The sequence below is a fragment of the Eublepharis macularius genome, chromosome 3 (genome assembly GCF_028583425.1).
Source record: "Eublepharis macularius isolate TG4126 chromosome 3, MPM_Emac_v1.0, whole genome shotgun sequence".
Lineage (NCBI taxonomy): Eukaryota > Metazoa > Chordata > Lepidosauria > Squamata > Eublepharidae > Eublepharis > Eublepharis macularius.
The window spans coordinates 30,571,356-30,599,323 of record NC_072792.1 but is presented as its reverse complement, the minus strand read 5'-3'; the positions used below and the strand labels follow the sequence as shown (position 1 = coordinate 30,599,323).

The 27,968-nt window shown below is 42.0% G+C and overlaps 1 protein-coding gene across 1 annotated transcript; it reads left to right on the top strand.

The window, feature by feature from the left end:
- Positions 1 to 703: 703 nt before the first annotated feature.
- On the top strand, positions 704 to 3,601 carry SLITRK5 (SLIT and NTRK like family member 5). Its single transcript, XM_054974331.1, has one exon. It carries the CDS (start codon positions 704 to 706, stop codon positions 3,599 to 3,601), a length of 2,898 nt encoding a protein of 965 aa, XP_054830306.1.
- The last annotated feature ends 24,367 nt before the right edge of the window (positions 3,602 to 27,968 follow it).

Sequence of the window (27,968 nt, the reverse complement as noted above, 5' to 3'; positions counted from 1 at the left end):
AAATTCACCCTTTTTTGGACTGTTTTTTTTTAAAAAATCAAAATATTCCCGTCATGCAGCCACTCCTATAAAGCCGTGTCGTTTTATTTCAAGCAGTGGTTTAAATGGCAACAAAAAGTGTGTGTTTGTGTTTGTGTGAGAGAGGGGGAAGAGACATCAAGAAAGCAGCATGCCTAGGCAAAAATGGGGGAAGACCTTCCTTGCGGGTCGCTGTTCATTCCGGAGGTTCTGAAAGAGAAGAAAAAAAGGGAGGGGGGAGAGTTGGGGTGAGTGTTTAGCAGGTGAGGTTGAAAACCCTCCTCAAATGGTGTTTCTGTTCTTTGAAATTAGAACCGAGTAACTAAACTGACAGCCATTTTATGTATATTTATGGACAGGATCTCTGTGTCTGCGGAGGGTGGGAAGAAGCAAGCTGTAAAAATAAAAGCAAGAGATTGAAATGTTCTCTCAGGATCAGGAGCCGAAGGCATGGCCGTTGTGTGACCTTCTCTTTGGAAATTCGGCAAAGCTGTGATTTCGTTTTTAAAATATTTAATAGCAATCCCATGGGCATTAAAAAAAAACTCTTGACAATCAGAAGCAAAATCTCCCCCCTCCCCTGCTATTTTTTTTTTTAAATTCTCTTCAACTTTGTCATGCATGGGTCCCTGCACTTGTATCACGTTGGCGTTTGTTTTCTCTTTCTTCTTCCACAGGAGATAACATGCACGCTTGCTGCTCTACAGTGACTTTGGAGCAGGATCTCAACAAGAAAATGCATATCTGGATGGTGCAAACCATCGCTTTTGCTTTAACGTCTCTGGTCCTGGCGTGGGCAGAGAGCATCGAGTATTATGGAGAGATCTGTGACAACGGGTGTCCTTGCGAGGAGAAGGACGGCATCTTGACAGTGAGCTGTGAGAACCGAGGGATCATCAGCCTCTTCGAGATCAGCCCTCCCAAGTTCCCAGTTTACCATCTCCTCCTGTCTGGGAATTTGCTCAACAGGCTCTACCCGAACCAGTTGGTCAATTACAGCGGGGCTTCAATTTTGCACCTGGGCAGCAACGACATCCAGGACATCGAAACGGGCGCCTTTCACGGGCTGAGGGGCTTGAGGCGGCTCCACCTGAACAACAACAAACTGGAAATATTGCGGGATGATACTTTTGTGGGGCTGGAGAGCTTGGAGTATCTCCAGGTCGACTACAATTACATCAGTACCATTGAACCCAACGCTTTCAGCAAACTGCACTTGCTGCAGGTGCTGATTCTGAACGACAACCTGCTCTCCTCGCTGCCCAACAACCTGTTCCGCTTTGTACCGTTGACTCACCTCGATTTAAGGGGCAACCGGCTGAAGCTGCTTCCCTACTTAGGTCTCCTGCAGCATATGGATAAGGTGGTGGAATTGCAGCTGGAGGAGAATCCGTGGAATTGCTCCTGTGAACTGATCGCCCTGAAGGATTGGCTGGACAGCATCTCCTATTCGGCCCTGGTGGGGGATGTGGTTTGCGAAACGCCTTTCCGTTTACATGGTAGAGATCTGGATGAGGTCTCCAAGCAGGAGCTTTGCCCAAGGAGACTCATCTCCGATTACGAAATGCCACCCCAGACTCCGCTTAGCACCACAGGGTATTTCCACACCACGCCTGCCTCTGTGAACTCTGTGGCTACTTCTTCCTCGGCTGTTTACAAATCTCACTTGAAGCCCCCCAAAGGGACTCGCCAGCCCAACAAGTCCCGAGTGCGCCCCACCCCTCGCCTGCCCTCCAAGGACCTGGGATACAGTAACTATGGGCCCAGCATCGCCTACCAGACCAAATCTCCGGTGCCTTTGGAGTGCCCTACAGCTTGCACTTGCAACCTGCAGATCTCCGATTTGGGCCTCAACGTCAACTGCCAGGAGAGGAAGATCGAGAACATCTCAGAGTTACAACCCAAGCCCTACAACCCCAAGAAGATGTATTTAACTGAGAACTACATTACGCAGGTGCACAGGTCAGATTTCCTGGATGCTACTGGATTGGATTTGCTCCACCTGGGCAACAATCGCATCTCATCCATTCAGGATCGGGCCTTTGGGGATCTAACTAACTTGCGGCGGCTTTACCTGAATGGGAACCGGATTGAGAAACTGAGCCCGGAGCTTTTCTACGGGCTTCAAAGTTTGCAGTACCTCTTCCTGCAATATAATGTGATCCGGGAAATTGAGGCAGGTACTTTTGACCCTGTGCCCAATTTACAGCTCCTGTTTCTCAACAACAACTTGCTGAGATCTTTACCTGGGGGCGTTTTTTCTGGCTTAACTCTCTACAGGTTGAGCCTGAGGAGCAATCATTTCTCCTACCTGCCTGTTAGCGGGGTGCTTGACCAGCTGAAATCCTTGCTGCAGATTGATCTCCACGAGAACCCGTGGGATTGTACATGTGATGTGGTGGGCATGAAGCTGTGGCTCGAGCAACTCAACACAGGCGTCCTTGTGGATCAGGTAATCTGTGAGTCCCCTAAGAAATTTGCCCAGCATGACATGCGGAGCATCAAAGCAGAGCTGCTGTGCCCGGACTACTCTGACATCATTGTTTCCACACCCACTCCATCATCCATGCAGGGACCAGTCAGGACCACCCCTTTTTCCAACTCTGGGCAATTCAATAGCACCTCAGAGGAGGACGATGCAGCGTTACCTTCTGGTGGTTCCTCCTCCTCCTCCTCTTCCACGGTGCCTTTGTCGGTGCTGATCCTTAGCCTGCTGCTGGTCTTCATTATGTCTGTGTTTGTGGCTGCGGGTCTCTTTGTGTTGGTCATGAAGCGCCGGAAGAAGGTACAGGGTGACCACGCCAGCACCAACAACTCGGATGTGAGCTCCTTCAACATGCAGTACAGCGTGTACACAGGAGGGGGAGCCCCCCATTCTCATGGCCATGCCCATCACCAGCAACATCCACAGCATCTTCACCGTGGAGGTGGAGGAGGAGGAGGAGGTGGTCCGGCTTTGCCCAAGGTGAAAACCCCTGCGGGACACGTCTATGAATACATCCCTCACCCCTTAGGCCACATGTGCAAGAACCCAATCTATCGCTCCAGGGAGGGCAACACGGGTGAGGATTACAAAGATCTCCATGAGCTCAAGGTGACCTACAGCAACCATCACCTCCAACCCCAACCCCCACCACCCTCACAGGCCTTGGGGCAGCCCCCGGCAGCTCCCGGGGGCCAAGAGGAGCCCCTTCGGAGCCCCACATACAGTGTGAGCACTATTGAGCCTCGGGACGAATTGCTATCCCCTGTGCAGGATGCCGACCGTTTTTACAGGGGCATTTTGGAGCCCGATAAACGTCCTTCTTCCACCTTGGGGGGCAGTAACCTTCCTGAGTACCCTAAGTTCCCCCCAACTGCCTACACTTACTCCCCTAATTATGACCTTAGGCGTCCCCCTCATCCTTACTTGCATCCCGGCCCGGGGGACAGCAGGCTCCGGGAGACAGTGCTCTACACCCCCCCAAGTACTGTTTATGTAGAGCCAAACAGGAACGAATACCTGGAGCTAAAAGCAAAACTAAATGCAGAGCCGGACTACCTCGAAGTGTTGGAAAAACAGACCACATTCAGTCAGTTCTGAGACCTCTCCTGTCCCCTAGAGCATTTGTATTTAACAACCACACACAAGGAAACACAATGTTTATCTTCACATCCCGCTCCTCTTCCTCCCCCCCCCCCCCAAACCTCCTTGCTTCATTTTGTTGGAAGGTGAAGTGCCTCTGCACAGGAATTTCCAGCTTCGGGAAAAGCTATCAAAAGGGTGTGCTGATACCATAGCTATCGTTCTCTTTCTCCGTTTTGTTGGTTCGTTTGTTTTTACAGCCACTAAGAACCAGTCTGCTGGGTGAACTTGGGTGCAGAATTTGTTCTTTCACTCCTTTCTGTAGTATGTTATGTTAAAGGAGGCATGGGATGTGTTAAGAAAAGGTATTGTGTGGCTGGATGTTAAAGAGGTCATAGAAACCACATTTGCTTTTCATTTTATGTCAGTTATGCATTGGTGTGACAATTTGGGTTCCTCTTTAATTGAAAAGTACAGGGCACTGGATTCCCTCTTATAGCCATGAACAGGTCTGAATGGCTTTTTTGTTTTTTGGATAAGGGTAGCACACCCAGACTTTAATACAAGGTTGTTTTCTCCGCCCCCCTCCCCAGTCCCTTTTTTAAGAGAGAAGAAAAGGATGTATTTGTATGTTTCTGGACTTTTGAATTAAAAACAATATTACAGTCTTTAAAAAGATCACCATAGATGTGGTCAAATCAATAAAGAGTTCAGAGATATATGATCCATAACTGGTTAGTAAAAATAACTTATTGATGAAATATATACAAAAATATTTTATTGTAGCACCTATTTTTATATATGCGGTAGCATTTCCTTCATTATTTGAGGGTCCAGTCATCCCGAATGCTTACTGTTTGCACATGGTTTAACTTCCCTTTGGAACATACAGTAGGGCCCCTTCACACATTACATTTTTTAAAAAAAATAAAAAACAACAAAATGTAAAGTGTGACTGTGAGAAATGGATGTTCGAAAACACATAGATCGGAAGGGTACTCCTGGCAGGGAGCTGAGATGGGCTGCAGGTCTTTATCCAGTGAATGCTCGGTAGGAATCAAGATTTGTTGCTGTGTAACATGTGAAATGTTCCTATGGTGTTGAATGTGTAGGAAGCAGAAGGGTCGCCCTGTCTGCTGAGCTTGATCTGCAAAGCTGCAGCAGTCTCTCGAGACTGTCAGAAATCACTATAAAATTAGCATAAGTAATCATGCCCCAAACCTAACAGACAATCCAAGGTAAACAATCGGGTCAGGAAAAAAAAGAAAAACAGAAATATATGTACGATATATTTTATTGTTGCTGTTGTTCATGAATTATTACTCTTGGAACCTCCCTGCTAAGATGACTAATTGGGCTAATTAGTGAGGAACAGATAGAAATTGTTCATTTTAGCAGGGGTAGCAGTGATGGTTTCTTCTCATAATTCAGCCAAAATCTCTTAATTTGATGATTGCTGTAGCCAGTTTTGGGTGGTTCGAGTCAAATGCAAATGCCCTTGTACAGCTCCAGATGTTTATTGGCACCTGGAAAGACCAAATGATGGACTGTACAAATCTATTTATCGAATATTGATACTTATCCCTTGGGGCAGCAGGCCGTGACAATGATCTCCGTAAACTCAGCATCACTGTACGATGGGACAAGTTGTGGTCTCATATGTATCCCAGCACATGTAATTTTTTAATAGTTTATGAATAAACACTTGATAACAATTTCAAATGGAAGAAAATGAAATAGTCTTTGGATGAAGTTCAGTGATTTATTTCCAGTGCCATATGTTGTACTTGCAGAAATCATGTTGGATTTAATGGTATCCGATACATATCAATGCGATCTTTAGGATGGTTTCCAAAGTCACTATATTTAACCATTCCCAAGGTACATTACCAGCACTAAAATGGCTGTGGTTCAGAATTGCATGCTACTGCAGTTTCACCTTTATATTTCGTCTCTTTTCTAGTTTCCGTTTTACATTTGTGAAATTGGGTAAGTGACATTTCATGGGGATTCTGAGCTTTGTGTTATATCCCAGGGTTTTGTTTTGGAAAAAGTTGGACGATTGTTGTGTTGATCAGTAACTATGCTTTTTTTAACAGGAGAAATGATGTGATTTTTTTTAAAACATCGTGTACAATCAGAGTTTATGTATTTTCCCTTCCATCAAGCAGTTTGGCTTTCCAAACCCTGCCACCTTTTCACACAAACAAGAAAGGAGCATACCATTCTGAGGAATTACATTTCTAAGTGTACATCTGAACATGAGTTTAAAATATGATTATGAACATGTTTCTACTTGATCTTTAAAGAAAGTTAGCAGAGGATAACATTCTATTTCAATGAAATTCAACAAAACACAAAAAACCCAAACATGTTTTGGAATTTTGTCATGAATTGTTACCAAATCCAGTTAAAAATCCTACAAATCATTTCTTGGATTTATAATTGATGGCAGAACCTTGAGCAAAGGATATATCATATATGTTATGAGTATGCATCATATATGTATGTGTCACGTGGGGATGTATCAAAAATGTATCATATATGTTGTCATGGGTCAAATATCATTTTGGAGGTGACGAATAGTTTTTATTTGAACTTTGATGGGTTTCCTGATCTGATCATATTCATCGTTGAAAATTTATCCTCAGAATTGACTGGGATAAGTCTAAGGCAGGTTATTTTTAAGTGCTTTGTTTATGATTTATGTAGCAGGCAGTGCATGGTGTGTGTTCGAATTCTGATCAAGAGAAGAATATGAGTGGATTTAGATAGCCACTCTATCTAAATAGATAGTGCTGGTTGCAATTATTGCTAGGATTGCTGCCTTTTTTTCTGGCAGGACTCTGAATAACAGCTGCGGTCCCCCCCCCCCCACTGCTTGTCGTGCAGTTGTTAGTGTAATGGCTATTAAGAAAAAAGTATCAATCGTCACTATTATAGGTATTGCGTGGGCTGTCATACAGGGAATCATTGGCTCTTGTTGCACCATCATTATTGGTATTTTCCCTTCCTAAAAGCAGTGAAAAGAAAGGTTACAAATGATGTAATCAATTCCATGTCATGGTGAATTGATCCAGATCTCTTGCCAAAGTCACGTACATATGATGGAAGTGCCCCTCTTTTAAAGTTTTGGGGGAGACGAGCTTTAATGAAATACTGCGTCAGGATATGTGCTTTTAGCTCCTGCTAAGTGGACCCACTTGAGTAATCTGATGTATGCTGTATTTGCTGTGTGGGTGTTGGAATCTCAGTTGCAAGTTCTCTGCACACAAGCACACATACCGCAGCATAATGTATATGAACACCCACCAGGTGATGATAGCATTTCCTGCTAATGCCATCGATGAAGACCTATCATTTGTCATGCTTTTGTTTGTGTGTGGAGGACACCGCAGTGTGTGATGTTGGAAAGCTGTTTTCTTTATTCCAGCAGGGAGATCTTTTATATAGTAGTCTACTGTGAGGAGTTTCTTCTGTATGTGTGCAGTCACATAAAAATGAGCAATAGACCTATATAAACAATGGATTTATTTAGAACCACTTTGCATTGTTTGTGCTAGGTGGTGCAGTGATCTTCAGATTCTGTACATATGCCATAGCTGCAGGCTTTGGTTGCAGAAACTAGTTAAAGTGGAGTCTCAAGATAAATATAAGGCAAGTATCATTTCCCCGCATGTAGATTGAGAACTATAGGCTGTTTGATGCAGGAGAATCCCAAACATTTGGAATGCCTTTTGCACAACTTCCATTGGAGTGAATAAGACTTTTGAAAGAACTTGGCTTTGAAAGGCATGGCTATTGTTGGTCTAAATTGGTCAGAAGTGAATTCTAAGGCAGTATTCCCAACAGTCCTTGTGTGAAAATAAAAACGAGTGGTATCCTACTCCCATTAACAACTAGGGTTGCCAGCCTCCAGGTAGTTGCTATACTTCCAAGACCGAAGACCCAACAAGGAACTGGTCATTGATAACACTTATTTCCAAACTGCATCAGGGGTCAACAGCCCTTCTCCCCATGTATCTCCAAATGCTACACTGCTGCTTACAGTCTTTCAGGCGGCAGGACAACGCACCCCTATCGTTTTGGCCGTGCGCAAAGATCAGTTCACCTGGAGAAAATGGCTACTTTGGGGGGTGGACTCTATGGAATTCTGCCATGCCAAGGTCCTTTCCCTCCCCAAACTCCACTTTCTCCAGTTTTCTCCAGGTTTTACCCCCTAGATCTCCAGGAATTTCCCAACTTGGAGCTGGCAACCCTATTAACAACTGAAAACACAGAACACAAAATGACATTTCCCTATCACATTTACTGATGGAACAATTCCAGTAGAGTAACGTGATGAAGCTGAGTGTGACTTAAAGGCCACCACCGCTTGCATCTAGAGCATTATAAAGCCAGGTCCAAACACATCCACATTGGTCTATCTATTACATGATGCCGGATTCAAAAAACACTATGCAGCGTAAACAGGGTTTTTTTCCTGGCCTTTCAGGGGTCAGTCCCTAGAGAAGAGAAACAAATGATAGGGGGTTTTGCTGTTAAAAATGGAGGAAAATGTTACATTTTTAGGGGAAGCTTTTTATTGGTTCTAATTTGTTGACAAATCAACTCAAGTTTATTGGATTGAGTGTTGGCAGCTACTTTTAATAGTGAGTGCAGATCTTTACTGAAGAGACTGCGAGTCAGAGATATTTTTAAGGCTACATTGGTTCAGTGTTGCTAAGGCAATAGGGAATGAAAAAGAAAATCAGGGTTAGTTTTGTTACTTAACATGGAAGTTCTCATCTTCAGCATTTTGAAAAAAAAGTTTCCTCTATTAACGTCTTGGCATGGTAAGGGTTGGGTCCTAACAGCTTCTCTGCTTGTCTAATGTGTTCTGATTCCCTCCTCAGTGTAGCTCCCCCGGCTTTGTCCACATGGGTCTTACAACCCCCAGCGTAACCTTTTTGGGTGGTCTAAAGGGTACTCTCCCTCTTTTTTAATTAATGGAAAAGCTACTAGGATACAGTCCTGAAAGTTTTAAGTGTCATTGATAACCTGTTTTAAAAGGTAGATGAGTAATTAAATTAACTCCTTTAATTGGTGGACAGCGCATGCTTGCATTTGTGAGATAAGATGCTGAGTTAGTCTTAATCAAAGCAAAACTGAACATTGGTCTTTTTTTTTAAACTTAAATCGGTTTTGAGTATCTTTTGGTTGGGCCTTATTTTATTTGAACTTTTGAGTCTCCTTTCTTCCCCAGTCACCCCTTAAGCCTTCTGTTCTTGACAAAAGGGCCTTGAGTTTGGGGGAAACGAAAGCACCATCTACCCGTCTGTTTCGAGAATTTGACCCCAAAAGATCTATAAGGGGAGTGAAGACAGATGGAGCAAGGTTGTTTGATGGCTGGAAAACATAGGTTTGATTGCCATGTTCACTTTTGAGGTAGTAATCTCAAGATAATTTTACCTTGTCAGGTTCACAAGAGGGAATAATCCACAGGAATGTGCTCTGGTATGGTGACAGCCGGTATTTACAAAATCAGGGGGAAAGCTTGCAAGCTGACGTGGTAAATACCAGCTGTCACCACGTGGGGGTGCATTCATAAGAAATATTTTCCGTGTTAAACTGACAAGGTAAACAGAGTCTCAGCACCACTTGACTACATCACATGTGAATGTGGGAATCAGGCCATTGATCAAAGAAAATGTCTTTTCTCATTGTGCTACCAGTTCCTAAAAAACAAACAAACCTGTTCTAGCTCTGAAATCAACATGTGGGAAAGGATTATTTCATGGCAAGTGCTTATCATTGACATAGTCTTGGATTCTCAGTATACCATTGTGATTCCCTTGACAGCTCCCATAAGGGTTATATATATATTTAAAGTGACCGTACATATCTGTAACTTGCATGTAATTTAAGACAACCTCCCCTCTTTTTTTTTGACAGCATGCTAGAAAAAAATCCTCCTTTCAAGTGAACGAAGTTGTTTCTTTTCAAATTCCTTTGTTCTGATTTTAAACATGGAAGCAACTTCGGGCAGCACATCTGCAGCTTAAAATCGTGGTAGACTTGAATTTTATGTGAGCATGGATGACTTTTAAACCATAACAGAACAGTTTTATTCCTAGGCCTTCACTGAAATATGGGATGGTGGGACTGTGGTATTATAAAGCCAGTTCAGATACTGAGGCTTCCATACAAGCCCTTAAAAAAAAAAAACACCCTCTATAGGAAAACTAATTTTTTAAAACAATTCGTAACTTGGTCGGGACTAGGTGCAAGAGTTATATATAACAGTACAATGGTCATTCATCTTCCCATATACTTTTTGAGTAAACTATGTGTGTGGTACCTTTTTACCTCTGCTTTCCCTTGACAGATCAGATCAGTTGTGTATGGTTCTTCTTTCCTCGCTGCGTTCTCACAACAGCCCTGTGAAGTAGGCTAGATAGAGTGTGTCTGGCCAGCCCAAGGTCAGCCATTGAGCTTCATGGCAGTATGAGCATTTGAACCCTGGACTGCCAGATTGTTCTTCTACCCAGGAAAATAATTCAGTGCACTGTCTATCCAACCCAAACAACCCGTTTAAATGCATATCAATATAAAGTGAGATCTTGATATTTCTCTCATTTTAAGGGCTTTCCTAGAGTTCGCAGCATCTCTGTTGGGTTTTCTTTCGTCTCCTCCTGTATCGTTTAGCATAACTCAGCATCTGAACTTATCTCTTACATTTCCCTGCTAGCAGTTGCCACTGATGTGTAGCAAGAACATGGAATTTCACCACAGGATGGTAAAACTTGATGGAAGATTTCATTTCAATCCTGCTCTATTTGTGACCTACCTGATTCATTTCACTAGCCATACATAGCAGCCCTACAAGAGACTCGGGCAGACTTCTTGATGCCTGCATAAGGGGTATGAGAGTGATTATCAAGTGCCATGCAAAACGTAGTTGAGAGATTTTTGTGTCTTGATGGGTCAAAGTCAGTTATCAGAACCTTGTGCTAAACAAAGGAGGGGGTAACATTTCCAGGGCACGTTGGCCCTCTGGTACCTTTAGATAAATTATATTATCCATCTAATTGTAGTTTCTCAGGGAACATTTGATATGTGATGGCAGTTGTGCTTAGCTGGGTGTTTATCCCGTGCTGCTTGTCTGATGTTTAAAGCAGGGATCTCGTTCCCCCGTAGGGTTACTAGCCTCCAGGTAGTGGCTGGACATCTCCCAGATTTACAACTGGTCTCTAGGCCACAGAGATCAGTTCATCTGGAAAAAAATGCCATTTTGGGGGTGGACTCTATGGAATTATGCCATGCCAAGGTCCTTTCCCTCCCCAAGCCCCACTTTCTCCAGGTTTCACCCCCCTCCCCCCAATCTCCAGGAATTTCCCAACTTGAAGCTGGCAACCATCGTCCCCTGGTGGGGGATCCCCTGCTTTCACCCTCCACCCCCAGTCTCCACTTACCTGGTTGGCGGGGGAGGAAGGCACAGGAATGCCCCCCCCCGAGTGCTGTCCCGGGATAGCATGATGTCACTGATGTCACCGTGCCACTTCAAGAGCACTCCTGTGCTTTGCCGCAGGCCAATTTGGACCTCAAAGGGGCCCTATTGGTCCGGGCCCAAATCGGCCTGCTGAGAAGTGCAAGAACACTCCTGCACCTGCACGGTGACGGCACCGGAAATGACATCATCACACAGGTGCGGGACTGCGTGCACACAACATGTACAAGAAATACTTTCAGAGGGGAAGAAGGTGACAGCCAGGTCTCCCCCTCTCCCACCAAGAGAGTAAGGGGACCTGGCAACCGTAGTTTAAAGGCATGGGTCCCTGGTTTGATGTTGAAAGACTTGTCAGTTAGGGGTCCCGTTAGGGGTCCCGTTCTATAGGTTCTTTCAACCTGGTCATCATACTGGTTTCAGCTCAGCTACCTAATGATTATCAATGCTGTACTTGCACAACAGGCCCTGCCTATGTTATGCTGGGCTTTGAACTATTGCAGGAGCATTGCAGCATAAAACTATGACTAAGAGAACTCTAATCAGAACCCTCAGTGTGTGTGCTGTGTACTACTTCTGATTTATGTCGTCCCTATGAGTTAATGACTTCCAAAATGCCCTATGATTGATGCATCTGACAAAGAGAGCTTTGATTCTCGAAAGCTTATGCTACAATAAAGTTGGTTAGTCTTAAAGGTGCTACTGGACTCTTTACTATAATGCCCTATCGTTAACAGCCTTACTCAAGTCTTGCAAACTGAAGGCTGTGGCTTCCTTTATTGAGTTAATCCATCTCTTTTCTTACTGACTTCTATTTTTCCTAGCATTATTGTCTTTCCTGGTGAGTCTTACCTTCTCACGAAGTGATTAAAGTACAGTAGCCTCAGTTTCATCATATTAGCTTCTAACTCAGAATCCTACTTGGATTTATTCCTGGGAGGAAAAAAATTCTTGTGGCTTGCACTGTAAATAACATCTGCAGAACTGCCAGAAGGGTACCTCAGTGTGCCGTTTAATAATCTGAGAAATAATTCCTTTTAATCAAGGGAAAATCATTAGTTAGACATTTCAGTCTATCCCTAATTCTCTGTTCCTTCAAGAGAAGAACTTACGATCACATCCAGAAGTGTGTTTTTGAGGTATATTGGAAGCTTGTGAATGGTGTCATGGAAGATGAAGCTTTTGATGGGAGAAGAGCCTTTGGGTTGGTTCCTTTTGTTGAGAGGGAGGGTCAGGGTTTTTGTTTTTTGAAACAGCAGTACTTCTTGCTAGAAAGATTTAGGGGAACTTTGTGAGGTAGTTGACTGGATGGCCAGCTGGTTGACGGGGAAGCCATCTTTGCAAACCAGGAATGTAGAGTGGACCTACATGACCATTTTTGTCTATTGTCAGCATGTTTCCTTGTACTGTGGCCGATTCAATATGATCCTATGAGATTTCAACTGAGAAACGACAGCTCTGAACTGTAATGCTGGTTAAACAGATACGGGCTTATGTCCTGTATCAGTGGGGAGCCATTCAGAAGTTGACTAGAGTCAACATCACTTTCATGAAGTTATTGCTAAAGGATTACTTCCTGATGGAAGAAAAAAAATGTGAATTCACCCTATGACTTCTGTGTTTGATTAGCTTCTAGAATGTTTAACTATATAAATAATTTAAAAATAATAGAGAGACCAAATCTTCCTAGGGAGAGCTGGGGGCAGAGACATGGGGATGGGGGTGGGGGGGGGTCAGCAACATTGCTACATCACTTCCTCATAAAACTTGCTCATGACCAAGGGTAAACCCATAGAGTTTCTGGTGATTCCTAGACCTACCTTTGTCACTGCTGGGTTGTACTTGGAAGTGACGTAGCAACATCGCCGCTGTCAGTGTTTCCCCCCCTCCTGCCACCACTCTGATGAGCAGCAGGCAATGGAGTTGGACACTGGGAGGCAGTCCTGTCTCTGCCCAAATGTACTAATAAAGTAGCTCTGGTCTTCAGGGTTAGAGGTTATTAAATATTTCTCCATTTAGTGAGAAGTGCTTCTGTTCAGGCTTTCTCTGTGGCCATTCCTGTTTTATGAGCTTTTCCGGTGTGCCTTGGGTGGCTTCTGATTGGATGTCAGTTACGATGATGGGGGAAATGACTCCCTTCTTGTTCCTTGTATTGTATTTTGGTAAAATGAGATTATAGCTGGTTTTAATGATGGAAGCTGCTTTGAGTCTTGCTGGTCAGGAGTCAAGCAGGGTATAAACATTTGAAACAGATAAAAAAGAAAGAAAAGCATGAATCCATCAACGTGGTTCTATTACATGCAGCTAAGACACAGTGGTGTAAGAATCCCAAATTATTAATCTCTTAGTTGTCAATTGCTAGAGTAATCACTGGACAAGAGTTTATAGGGTTATACAGTAAAGTGACACCTTGTTAAAAAAACATTACTGGCTGTGCTTACGTTTACCCTAAGTTCTATTTTGGGAAAATCTTGGAGATTCGGGGGTAGAGTTTAGGTAGGGCAGGGTTTGGGGAGGGGAGAGACCTCAGCAGACTATAATAGCATAGCATTTACCTTCTCCAAAGCTGCCATTTCCTCCAGGAGAACTGATCCGTGTAATTCGGAGGTCTCTCAAAATTCCAGATCTCCAGGTCTCACCTGGAGGTTGGCAACCATACCACATATGTTACAGAAATTAATTGAGTGCAATTTTTCCTACCACTTACGTCTGTGGAGTTAAAAATTCCACCTGCTACATTTCTGTGTGTCAGGTAGTTGTTAATACCATAGGGACACTGAACATAAAGTGACAGCCTTAATAGATATGTGTATTATATAGCATGGGCTTTGTGCATGAAGATGCCACATCTAAAGGTGACTGGAGATGAATACATTTAGGATTATAGGCTGTGTTCTTTTGTCCTCTTAAGTACTTCTGTACTCAGATCATACAGTCTTGGTATTACTGTCTTTGAAGTTTCCTTCTAAACTTAGCATTGTTGTGTATATTCAAGTGTGTGTGTATAATACTCGAGAGAGGGAGAAATCAAGTACACATCTTATATACCTAGCAATTTTTATTATAATACAGTCACTTTTTTCATGATTCATATGAATCTCATAAGAATAACTATTTAAGCAGTAATGCTGCAAAGGCATTGAAAAGAGCTGGCCTGGATTCTATTTATAGCAAGGTCTCTTTCCTATCCCTCCAGGCAGTGGAAAGGTAAATTACATTTACAACACCTGAAGGTCTCCTTGCGCTCCCAGATAAGTGGAGAGGGAGTTCAGTAGAAAAAGAGATGGCCCATATGCTTTTTAAAAAAAGATAGCTTTTTCCCCCAGAATTGCTGATCGGAAATAGTAGTGAAAGGAAAGCCATGCATAGAGAAAGAGGTGCATTCAAATGCTAGAAACCAGACTCATTTAATTAATTGGATTTTAGAGGAAATAAAATGAAGTGAAGGTAGTAGTTAAATTGTTATCAAATTAACTAATTGCTTTACAATTAATAGGCCAGATACTTACGGAGGAGTAAATCTAGAGTAATTTCAGAAGGAGGATGCTGCAGTTATGCCAGTATAATTGGATGCAGATTTCATGGAGTCATTTTAAGCACATCATTGTGTTAAGGAAAATATGTTCCCATGCTTCCAGTTTTCCGGTGATTAAAAAGTATGATGTCTAAAATGCATTCTCAGCAAGTTAAAGTACGCTATGGGTGCCTTCTCTCTCACACACGCACACACACACAAACTCACAATTGCGCACAAATGTTGCCAGGAAGGTCAATAGTCAGAACGTTAATTGAAATCATTTGAAGATGCCATTTTAATTTTTATAGTTCAATGGTAATGCTTAGCATGTCCAAGGTCCCAGGTTCAATCTGTGGCATTTGGGAAAGAGAGCATTGCCGAAACGAGTTGGCAATCCTGAATTAAGCGGCTGAATGGTCTGACAAGATAAGACCGCTTGATATAAAAAATCCCAGATTCCATCCTTAATTTAGAATAGAATATGTAGGGAATCTTGTTTGAAATAGAGAACCAGATGTGGATCTTCAGTCATTGATTATATAACATGTTATGAGACAGTTGCTATTTAATGTTGTTATCTTCACACCTGCCATTCCAACATGGCAGAAACTGGAAGTTACGGTTACAAGATTTTTTAAAAAAATAGGATGACGAGGAACAACCCCGCAGTGACACTTATGCAGTGACAGATCTTATTCCTCCCTGCAGTAGCAGAAAGTAATCATACATCTAACAAAGCCCCAAATGTTGCCTAAAGAATTTCTTGCAGCCATTCCCTACCATCTCTGTGGCTTGGTGTCACATAGCCTTACTAGCTTTCTGGCTTTATTTTTCGGTTTCATGCTATGGTCAATCTGTTTGCTTTTGAGGTCCTACATTAGAGTGCTTTGGATACAAAATGCTGCTGACCAGATTAAATAGAGTTTTTATCATTTGAGAAGAAGTGATAGTACGGTTTAAAACTTGTTTTAGATAGTTTGTGAAAACGTTTCATGGGGCCAGTCTGTCTGGTAAAGATCATACCACTCAAAATGTGTAGGTATTGGTTACTGGAAAGTAAATTCTTCTAATGCCTACAGCATTTGAGAAAATTTCTTGAGTTAGGAATTATAACAACATTTGTACAGCACTGTCCTAGAGCACCTCATGCATAGCAATTCAGTGACTCTTACGACGGGTCTGTAAGGTCTGTCACCATTATTACTAGGAATGTGGTCCCTTCCCAGCCTGCTGGCAGCAAAGGCAGGAAGCCTCTTCCCGGCCATCTGGGCCTTTGAGCCGGGGGTGGAGCCAGATGCCTTAAAAGGCGGCTCCACCCCTTGAATTCCTGCAGTTGCCTCACAGCTGCAAATTATGCAAAGTTATAAAGCATAACTCTACTAATATAGTACATAATAGTATATAATCCCTTTTATATAAAGTTTAGAAGTACATAAACAAAGGAATATGGTTTACAGAATCAACACAGAATTGTAGCCACAGATAAGTGTCAGGTATGAGCAAAGTTTCATGGGAGTCCAGAATTATTCATGTTTTGATATGACCTTCTTCTTCAGACATTTTCATAAGGTTCCGAAGCAGAGGTCCCCGCATAGTATTGAACCTGTGGGCACTTTTGGAATTTTTTTTTTTAAATTATTGGATGGGTTCACATACATTTCAAAAACATTTTATAACAATATACCCCTTTTCTTAATATATGTTATCCCACCCCCTCCCCTTTCCCCTTACTGACTCCCAACAGCACTCTGACCCCTTTTCCCCTAATAACTAACTCTAGTCTAAGTTGCTTTTCCTCTATTGTTTAAGGCAAAGTTTTATCTTATATTTCTAAATCTCTCAGTAGTTATCAAGAGACCACAACTGATCTTTCACGTCCCATTTCTTTTCAAAATGTTTTTTAAGATTACCCCAATCTTCCACAAATTCCCTTGGATTTCGTTCTTTCAATTTCCTTGTTAATTTGTCCATTTCCGCCATGTGCAACAATTTCTGAATCCAATCTTGAATTTCTGGTAGCTCCTCCTGTCTCCAGTGTTGAGCATACAGTAGTCTTGCAGCCACCGTCATGTAATAAACCAGGACTCTGTCCTTAACATTAACATTTTCCATATTTAACCCCAATAACAACAGTTCTGGGCTTTTTGCTATATTACTTGGCACTTTTGGAATTTTGAGAAAAGAAAGCCGGCAATTGTAGAATGGATAACATGCAGACTGGATTTGATTTAAATCGAATTGATTTAATTCATGATTTAAATCACGATTTAAATCTCTAGTTAGTAAAACTAGATTTAAATCGTGGTTTTCTACGTAAAGACTTATTCTTTTCTACATAAAGACTTCTCATGCTTAGCTTCTTGTGCAGGTCTATTCTACTCCCAACAATCTTCTATCCATTGAATTTTCTGAAACTTAGCACTTAAGAGGTAAGGGGTTGGTTCTGTGTACAAAGATTTGCAAAAGAACAATGGGATTAAGGTCTTTTTCTCATGTTTATTTTATAACCTTTTTGCTGTGAAGAAGAGACCTTTTTGCAGTGAAGAAGAGACATGATGTCTGCAGACACAAATTCATGGTTTCGAGAACTGTAAAACCAAGCATCTGTGATAATATCTTCTAGATAGAAAAACTGCCGAAAAATCTTACAGAAACCTCTGGAAGAGCCTGGCATTATGAATGGATTAATGGAATTCATTTACCAAAAAATTTAAACATTGCATGAATATACAGGCTCATGCTACATAATTAAAAATGAATCCTTATTTCATGATGATCACCTTTGGACTACAATGTATTGTAAATAGAAAGATTTTTCCTCAAAAAACATTTGATTTAAAAAAATCTGATCTAAATTAAAAACATCTGATTTAAATTTTAAAAAATCTAATTTAAAAATCCATTTTTTAAAATCATTGATTTTTAACTACCGTGGTAACATGGGGTACAGGGACCAATCACAAGCCAAGCATCCTCCTACAATGGAGGCAGCTGCTTCTGAAGCATCTCCTGCTCCAATGAGGTGAAGGAAAGCCAGAAGTGGGTGTTGGCTTTGGGAAAGAAACAAATGAATGCCAGGGAACTTATTAATGGGTGCCACATTGGGGATCACTGCTCCAAAAATACCACGAGATGTAGTTAATTTCTGCAGCTAAACAAATGTAGCCACAAGAGCCAGCCAGGATCTCTTCTGTTTGTATCACAACTCTGGTTCCCTGCTGTTAATCTTCCTGTTTTATATATTAAAAAATGATTTATACTACATTAGTTGTCCTTTTTAGCATTTGTGGTTCCATCAAGTGAGCATTACAAGCTGATGAATGGCAAGACTTGAGCAGCATGCTAATCATTGCCAATGTGAGGCTGAGATAGGGTATTTGGTGCAAGGTCACTAGTGAATTTACGGCAGACATGGGATTTGAACTGGAAATCTTACGGTTTCCGGTCTTTGAGCTGATGTATGCCTTCAGCTGAAGCCAAAGAATCAAAAGCAGAACTCAACCTGCAAAATGAATCTTTCCTACTTCCCTCTTCTCACTGAAGTTTCTTGTCCTCCATAAAAATTGGGGGGGGGCAGGCTTGAGGACCCTTCAGAATAATCAGGGCATGATGTGGAGGAGAGGTTGCAGTGGATAAATTATTTCCATCTCTTTCCTTGCATTAATAGAAAATCCTTCCGTTTATGAAAGAGGGACTATGCCCCATAGGAACTGGAGATGATAAACAACATTTGCAGGTTGTGAATCATACTGAGAGGCTGTTGAGCCCTGTTGAGAGTACACTAATATATGAAATAGCTGTTGGCTATTATACTATTACATTAGGTCTCTTTGTGTGTGGCAGTGTGTGACCCTATGGTTGTGTTATTCTGTATATGCACTGATGATATTTGTTCATGAAATATGGTTCAGTGCCAGTTAGGCAGCAGTATGGTACCAATACATGTATTGAGGATCATAATGGTACTGAGTAGCACTAAATGTTCCATTTTTTTATTGTAAGGATTCGTGTAAAAATGCTAATGAGTTCAAAGACCCCTTAGGAGTTTGATCACAGTGGTATCTGAGCAAGGCCTTTGGACATGAAATGAGTAAGACTGGTAGCTAACCATATCAGAGTATTCTTTGTGGTGGCCCCTATGGGGTAGAATAACCTACCTGACAAGTAGAGTTGCCAACCCTGGTTTGGAAAATCCTAGAGATTTGGGGTGGTGCCTGGGGAGGGCAGAGTTTGGGAGGGGGGAGCTCAGCCGTGATGTGATGCTATAGATCTGCCCTCCAAAGCTCCCATTTCCTCCAGAGGAACTCATGTCTATAGTCTGGAGATCGGTTGTAATTCCAGGAGAATTCCTGGCCCCAGCTTGAGTCAGGCAACCCTATTCATAAGTCAGGAAGGCTCCCATACTAGCATAATTCCCCAGAAAGTGCAGAAGAGAACTTTTTAGGAGGGGATTTTTTAAATGAAAGGGACACTGCTTAATAATGCTTTTGATGATATTCATTGGTGATTTTTGTAATTTGCCTTTAGTCTACACAAATAATGGACTAGAAGTGAAAATACTTGTCTAACACACACCCCACTATACCAAAGATGTGACCCAGATTGGGCGTACAATGCTATCCACCACCATCACCCACCATTCATTCATACATGCATGCATGCATTCAGTCATTTGATGTCAACATATAGTCAAGTTCACAATGCAGCAAAGGGCAGGTAGGAAAGCTTATTCCAGAATTTTGTGGAGTGAACTTAGAACGTCAGTTCATAATGTAGTCATGTAATTGATTTGGATCTTCATTAATGTTGATTTTTGCTTTACTTTTGTGAGTCATTAAATCATTCTGGATACCAATAGAAACGCAACCAGCAATTTTGGTCACCCAGTAAACTGTTTTGCTACCCATAGAACCGCACACATACACGCACACACAAAAAATGGGTCCCAATACTTTTTAAACACTAAGAACTGTTCAACAGGGCAACATGAATTCTTCTGAGCAACATGAATCTTTGTAAGTCTCCCTTCATGTTCTCCCCAAAGAGCTGCATAAGAGATTATCTCCTGAGAGAAGTTCCTTTCAAGACATGTATCTTTTTAAGCTAAGCTCCTCTTGAAGAACATGAAGGCAGACTCTTGAAGTCCATATGCCTTGTAAAAAGAGCTGTTTGCAGTTATAGCACAGTGGGTCCTGTCATACACTTTTCAAGGAAATGGTTTCACATAGCCATTCAAATTATTTTTTCAGGAATTTGGATTTGTGATGCCGTCCCTCTTTGCGTGTGACTTTCCTACCATCACATAAACCCCACCTGTAGATTTTCAGTGCTGTAGTAGGTAAGGGGGTGATTAATGTCTCTAACTTGTTTCATTTCCATGGGGATCCAGACATGGCAAACACTCAGGGGGTAGATAACAGACTATGTGGATTGATTCTTTGAAGTGCTTTGCCTGCCTTCATTGACTCACAAATGGTACTGGCAAGTGAAGTGGGGCCATGAATGAAGAAAACCTTTCAGATTGGAGGTTAAATTTTTTCAAGTTTGTTGGGGACCAAATGAGCACTCCATTAGTGTTATACTTTGTGTGTGTGTGTGCTCTAAGTAGATACTCCCGCTGCTTCTAAATTATGAACTGTTAAGTGGCATGAGCCTGGTTGAATTCTGAGTTAAATGGCATGGATTAAAATATGGATCCATGAATAACGCTGTCTGTAACACAGTAATGCATAATTGAGGTCCGAACTAGTTATTATAGGAGCTGTGTGCCTGCAGCTGAGAGCCGCAACTCTGCATCACTTTCTATCTAGTTTTTTTTTTTAATCCCACCCTTCTTACAATGAACTCAGCGCAATATTAATGGTTCTCCTTTTCTCATTTTATTCTCTGAGATACAAAAGAAGAGCCGTGATGGATCAGATCAGTGGCCCATCTAGCCCAGCATCTTGTTTCTCACAAGAGCCAACCCTACTGGCCAAAGCCTTCCCCCTGATGTTCCATCCTAGGACTAGTATTCAAAGGTTTATTGCCTCTGAATGGGGAACTTCCCTTTAGCCACCGTGGCAGGAACCATTAAAAAGCCTCTCCTCCATGAATCTGTGTACACGAGTCACCTTTTAAAACCATCACTATATCCCACCAGCAGTGAATTAGACAACAGTGTAAGTGGGAGAGATGTAAATTAGACAGAAACAGATTAGATGCAAAGTACGATTGGCCCGAGATCACCCAGCGAGTTCCATAGTAGAATGGGAATTTGAATCCAGGTTTGAGAGATTCTAGTTTGGTGTAGTGGTTAAGAGCGGCAGGAATCGAATCTGGAGAACCAGGTCTGATTCCCCACTGCTCTACTTGGAGCCAGCTGGGTGAGCTTGGGTCAGTCACAGCTCTTCGGAGCTCTCTCAGCCCCACCCACCTCACAGGGTGATTATTGTGAGGATGATAATAACACAATTTGTAATCCACCCTGAAGGGGTGTTAAGTTGTCCTAAAACTGAATGGTCATCATTAATCCAACACTAACCATTATACAACACTGTGTTCTCCATAGCATCTAGTTCTGCAAATTATATTCTGTAACATCACATCACCATACTTCAAGCCTCTGATCCATTTAATGGATATGTTAGCATCAGGTCACATGTCTTCAAGTTATAGATGCATCTACTGTGTGGTGTGAAAAAGAGGAGGTACGGGGCAGTTGCTTTAGATGGCAGTCTGGTGTCTTCCACACAGACAGGATTTTGTGGTTTCTTCATTGCTGGTGAAGCTGCAGATAAAGCACAGCAGCAATGGGGCTATATGGCAACTTTTCCTACTGTTTCCTTGTTCCGATCCCCAGAAATGGCCACCCCATTCCCCTTGACCACCAGGGCTTTTACATTTTTTTTTAATCGACACTAGAATATCATATCTATATACCGTTGTACTGGTATGTGTAGCTGATTCTCTGAATTCCCAGCTTTCATTTCTTAAAAAAGTTCGCCTCTAGCCTGCTCCTTTGTAGAGATATGCCTTTCCCCTTCAATCTGCACAAGAGGAGAGGCTAGAAACTTGCTTTTTTTAAAAAAAATGTAAGGTGGGGCTCCAGAGAAACTGCTTTATTTATTTATTTATTTATTTCAAATTTCTATTCTGTCCATTCCCGCGAGCAGGCTCAGGGCGGATAACAACATATTAAAATACAATAAAAATTCATCCACATTAAAACAACAGTGTATTAATACACATTTAAAAACAGGATGGTGGACAGCCTTCACAGGGAGGGTTAAGATTTTATACACCCCTTTTTTCAGGCCGGCGGAGGCCTATTGGTACAATGGTATATATGTACAACAATATTCTATGCTGAGTTTTTTTTTTTAAATGGTGAGGAGGAGGGGAACTGGTTGATGCAAGGTGAGGGAAAATGACTCTCAAGTAGGCCAGAAAATCCAAATTTTCCTTCCCACCCAGCAGCCATACAGGCATTACCACTTTCTTTCTCAAAACTTTGAAGCAAAGCAGGTTTGAGAGAGATTAGAGAAAAGCCAGGGAAACCCCTGGAGGTGCACAAATGTACCACGATCCTGTGGGGAAACGGTGAGAAAAAACACTTCCCCAAAGCATTGAATTTGGGCCAGATAACCCATGTGGAAGATGCCTCTGTTTATGGCACAGAACTTCAAGTTTACCATTTGAAAGCAAACCTCATGCTCTACAATGCATTAGAGTGGAGGAAATCAATCCAGCTTTTGCCCTGAATCTCATTTGTTTCTCCAAAGGCACCGTGTGACACATCATGTTCATAATTTTTTGCTCCAAGGAAATAAATACTTTAGATCACTGTCCACTGATTGTTTGGCCTCTACTGGAAATGATCAAGCAGAATTGGGGAATGTAAAGGACCCAACTGCTTGCTCGAGTGAGTATGTGTGGTATATGCAGGGTGGGTAACCAGAGACTTGAAGGCAGTGGTAAATATAGGGCCAGCTTTCAACGATTTTTTTTTAAAAAAACTATTTAGTTAGCTTGAGATCTTTTGCTGTTTGGAATCGATACTTGATATTATCTTTCTTTGACAACTGTGTGTATGTGAGTGTGTGTTGGTAAGAGGGCTTTCTTCAGTTTCATTAAGTAAGTTATTTCAATTATTAGGTCAGAAGCAGAGCTGGAATGATTTTTTTTTCTTCAAAATTTGAGGATTTAACTATTGAAATTTGGCTTCCAAATTCACCACTTGCCTTTCAGAGTGGCTTGCAAATTAACCTGCTTGGATTGGTTAAATGAAGAGAGAGAAGATGAAATTTGCTACATTTTATTGCAACTCATCTAGCAGATTCTGTCAAATGTCGACTGCTACTGCATCTCAGTTGTTAAATCTTGGCATATATTCACTCCTACATGTGACATACTGTCAAATATGAATTCCGCTCTCTGCCAAAACCATGTTGAGAAGAACTGAGTGGTTTCACCCATTCCTGAGAGGAAGTGGAGGAGGAAAGCAAGCAAATGGACCGCTGGGGGAGTCCGACATGAGGTTTCTTTTCTCTTTAACTCACATCAGATATAGCCTGAGCAGGCAACAGTCAGCCTATGAGAGCGGGACAGGGAATAAATAGAATGCATGTGGCTTTCTGAAAGGGCACAGTTTCTGTTCCCTCTTGAACCAAATTGTTTTGAGGTGAGCCATGACTTTACACAACTGGGTTGCAAAGTAAATTCAGAATGATTTTTGCTATGTAGAGAAATGACTCCAGGATTTTGTGAGCCCCGGACAAGTCCTGTAGTAGATCTTTTTCTTGATCATGTGTGCAAACATTCACTTTCTCCTATGTTCTAGGCTTGCTATTTGCCCGGCCATGGTAGGCACTCCCTCCAACACCCTTGGGGCCAAGCTACAAGTGACGAATGACACTTGAACAGCAAGTGGATTGAGTGGAGAGCAAGTAGAGGGCAAGTGAACAGGGAGGAATACACTTGCCATTCAAGTGTCATTCGTCACTTGTAGTTTGGCCCTTGGTCTCAATCTCCCACCGTCAAGAAACTGAGGAATAGGACCAAAAAATGGGTGGAACATAGCCTGCATAGTGACACTCTAGGAATTTTCCTATTTTTCTGTGGTCTTTACCATAGAGATGGGCTGATTTGTGTCCCCTGGGGAATGGGATCCCTATGTGGATCTAGTTTAGAAGAATGCAGTTTGGAAGCACTGGAGCATTAGACAGCTAAATCATATTTTCTAGACATTTCAAAGCACTTGAATGGGTTGTTGAAAAGAAATAGAGAAGGTGGGCCATTGTAGGTCCAGAATTTCTATGCAGTTATTTAGACAGTCAGACAATCATATAGTTGTTACTCTCTTGGACTCCAGAATTATTAGAGCACTATTAGTCAAAGTACCCAAAGGTTAGATCTGTGGGCCAAGCTACAAGTGACGAATGACACTTGAACAGCAAGTGTATTTCTCCCTGTTCACTTGCCCTCCACTCAATCCACTTGCTGTTCAAGTGTCATTCGTCACTTGTAGCTTGGCCCTGAGTCAGTAGAATGGAAGTTTCCTGCCTCTCCTTTCCCATTGGAGCCCTCTAACATCCACAAAATTCTGCTCCTGGGGGAGAGGGAACCGTGTAGTAAGTGGCAGGTTTGTAGTAAGTAGCGGAAAACTGGTGAAAATTGCTGATTTGGTCCATGGTTTTCTTTACTCTGCACCCTCCCCTTTAGTATGAGTTCAGCACATCTTGAACTTTTAACAGTACAGTTTTTGAATGTTCATCTGTCAGAGTTTTTTTCCTAACAATGTGTCACAAGCCATGACATGTATACCAAATGGCTGTTTTCTAACCACATGCCTTATGCCAAATCCGACCCCGAGTCCATCAAGGACAGTCTTGTCTTCTCAGCCTGGCCGCAGCTCTCCAAGGTCTCAGGTTGAAGTCTTACACATCACCTACTTACCTTATCCTTTCAACTGACGATGCTGGGGATTGAACCGGGGACCTTTTGTATGCAAAGCAGATGCTTCACCTCTGAGCTACAGCCCCTTCTAGCCTTTGAAAAGTAACGCCAGAATCCTTTTGAGATTATAATTTGTGCCTCTGTTCTGAGAGAACAATCTGTCAATGTTACCCTTTCAGGTATTCCTAACTGTTGTGATGTCTTGAATTACATATGCACCAAATTTCATCTTCCAGGCTCATGTATGAGTAATTTTCTTGGCCAGTATTGTGTGTGTGTGTATGAAATGTTCCATTTTCTTTTCTAGTAACTGGGTATGTGTGTTTCAAATTTCATAATACTGGCAAATACCCTAATTTCAAATATCTGAAAAAGTGAGTCTCAAGCATGCGTGTGCATGCATCTATATATCTATTCATAGGCACAATCTGACATAGAATTAGATGTGTTTACACCCACCAACTTTAATGTATAATTACTATATTGTTATTCAACCCTTCCTCCAAGTAAAGAAGACAGTATGCATAGTTTTATCCATCACCACCCCTCTAGTTTTTATCCTTGCAACCACCCCATGCAGTCAGGTTAAGATATCCATCCACTCCACTAAGAGCCAAGCTACAAGTGATGCCTTACACAGGTTGGACACTTGTCAGCTTCCCTCAAGTTTTGATGGGAAATGTAGGCGTCCTGGTTTTACAGCTTGGCTCTCCATTACAGCTGCAAGACCAGGATGCCTACATTTCCCATCAAAACTTGAGGGAAGCTGACAAGTGTCCAACCTGTGTCAGGCGTCACTTGTAGCTTGGCTCTAAGGCTTCCACCAACGTGAGTGGCTCTTCCTTTAATGAAAGAACTGCTTAAGTTGGAGGAAGCCTCATTGCCCAATGACTACCCCGAAGTCATTCCTTAACTTCATGGCAGAGTGAGAATTTTAACCAGATCCCCCTGGCCCTAGTTCAAGACTTTAATCACTGCACTCACTGACTTTAAATATGTCTAACAGGGCCAAACAAAACTTCACGACAACCTCTTGGTTGACAGAAGGACACTGATTTTAAAATGCCATGAGGGCCCAATCCCCATTAAGTGATTTTAAGTGATTTTAAAATGCCACAAGGGCCCAATCCCGATTGATCAAACTGCGAGCTTAAAATACATAGAGAAACATCACACGATGGCTTAAGATACATAACTCATAAATGTGTACATTTTTTAAAAGCAGAGTGTACGGTTCCTTTGGTTGGTACATCTAATATTAATAGGATATATGCAGGTGTATCAAAGAGAAAAAACGTACCCATAGTGCTTGAGACTAAACTGTTTGTAGATTGCACAAGACAGTTTGAAGTGGATCTGTCTCCTTTTTGTTTGTGTCGCTGTCATCTGGATTCCATTTGGAATTCACAGAGCAGGAGAGGAAAAACTGCAAAGCTCGAGAATATATGTGAATATATCATAGGTACTTGTTTCCTTGTTAACTCTTTCTGAGTGAATAGAATAAGCAACAGCTTTAGGAGGAGGGCTTGGAGTCAGTTTAGACTCATACCTGGTGGCAGACCCTCAGAACGGGTCTGCTACCAGGTATGTGGTGGGAGGAGAAGGTGAAGGGCAGGAAAGGTTTGCAGACTCCTCCCCTCAGATCTCCATCCCCAACTTCCAGTTAGCATTCCAGATGCATCCAGGCAAAGTAGCTGGATAAAGAAGGTTGCAGAAGTAAAACTTCCTTCGCCCAGCTGTTATTTCTTTGCTGCAAATCACTTCCTCACCGTACTGCTTTGTGATTGTTGGTCAGAGACCCAGATGGTCAAAGGGGCCTACCACCAAGTGACCTCACTTCTCTTTCTTCCATAAGTTACACAATGGCCTTAGTTGCCACACAGAGGAGAGTGGACCCTGCTCTTCACTTTTGCTGGGGAGACTAAGGGGTGGGAGAAGGGCCTCTATTCCTAGGGATCTCTGGGGATCCATTGGGTCTTAGGAAGTTCTAGAATGTGTCTTTTCCCTTTCTATAGCTCTCATCATTCCAAGATATCAGCACAACAAAAGAATGATCCAGCTGGCAGAAATGCAGGCTAGTAAGACACTTTTTTAAATTAGCAGCTTGCTTTCTGTTCAAAGAATTCTAAAAGGACTGTAAAGCCAGAATTCCCTCTTATCACATATGGAAATGTAACTATAATGTGAGTTAGGAGAGGAAACTGAGGTAGCAAAGTCTGCAAATGACAAGCAATTATTTACACAATAGGAAATCACCCAACATTTGCAGAGTGAATGAATGAATCACTTCTTTTTCCTGTAGCCGCAAACTTACTCAACTCGCCAGTATAACAGAAGCATGATCAGTCAGCTAAGGTGCAGGTTAGGGAAAAAAATTCTTTACCCCCAAACACCTTTTCCCCTATTGTTCAATATGTAAATTAAACCTATGCAAGTCCGTTTTGACTGTCAGTTTAAAATAACCAACTCAAACCAGCAAACTAAGAGCTTGCTCATAAGCATTGGCCTCCAGCCCTTACCTTCAGTTGTGAGGAGGGTGGCAACCAGAGACAGGGCTTTTTCAGCGGTGGCTCCTTGCCTGCAGAATATCTTCCCTTGAAGCCTACCTGCACATACTTTACTGTTTTGTGCGCTAGGCCAAAACTTTGTTTTTACCCAGGATTTTAATTAAGGGTGTGATCTTTTATGATCGTTTTAATAGTCTACTTGTAATCTGTACTGTTTTGAGGCTGTTCAGTGTTTTATGTTTTTATACCATACCTGAGTTTTAATTGAGCTTTTAAAAATTTTCAACACCTTTTATGGCTTTTGTTTTTATTATGTTTTAGTTCGCAAGTTGTCTTGAGCAGGTTCTCAAGACCATTTAACTTGAACATGGAAAAATTATTCTGCATTGCCCTGTGTTGCCCTAATGGAGTAAATGAATATATATAATAAATATCAATATACAAAAATGGTACCTGTATGTCCAAATTCAACATACGATAATTTTACAAAAAGATATTACAAACAACGGCCCTCCTGTATATAGTAACAATTACAGCCGACAATTTACAGTGCAGATGTAACCACTAAAGAGCTTCATGGTGATCTACTTTACGTGAGTTGTTTTTAGGTGTGATTGTTGGGCGACTGCTGGGGAAGTTTTGATGAGACAGGATGTTAGCTGACTCCTTGTTGAGTCGCGGGGTCCTTGTACCCCTACTACAGCACCTGTGGAAAGAAAAGAGAGTACAAAGAACATTGAAGACTTATCATTCTCACTTTCATGGATATTTACTTTGACTGTTGAAGCACTGACATCTTTTCCTTTTGCTTCTGATTTACACCAGCACCTGCATTGGAAATAGAAAATAGACTGTTACTATATACCGGAGGGCCGTTGTTTGTAATATCTTTTTGTAAAATTATTGTATATTGAATTTGGACATACAGGTGCCATTTTG

Bases quoted from the DNA above. Each gene is read 5' to 3' on its own strand.
- SLITRK5 (XM_054974331.1), top strand. From the start codon at position 704: ATGCACGCTTGCTGCTCTACAGTGACTTTGGAGCAGGATCTCAACAAG.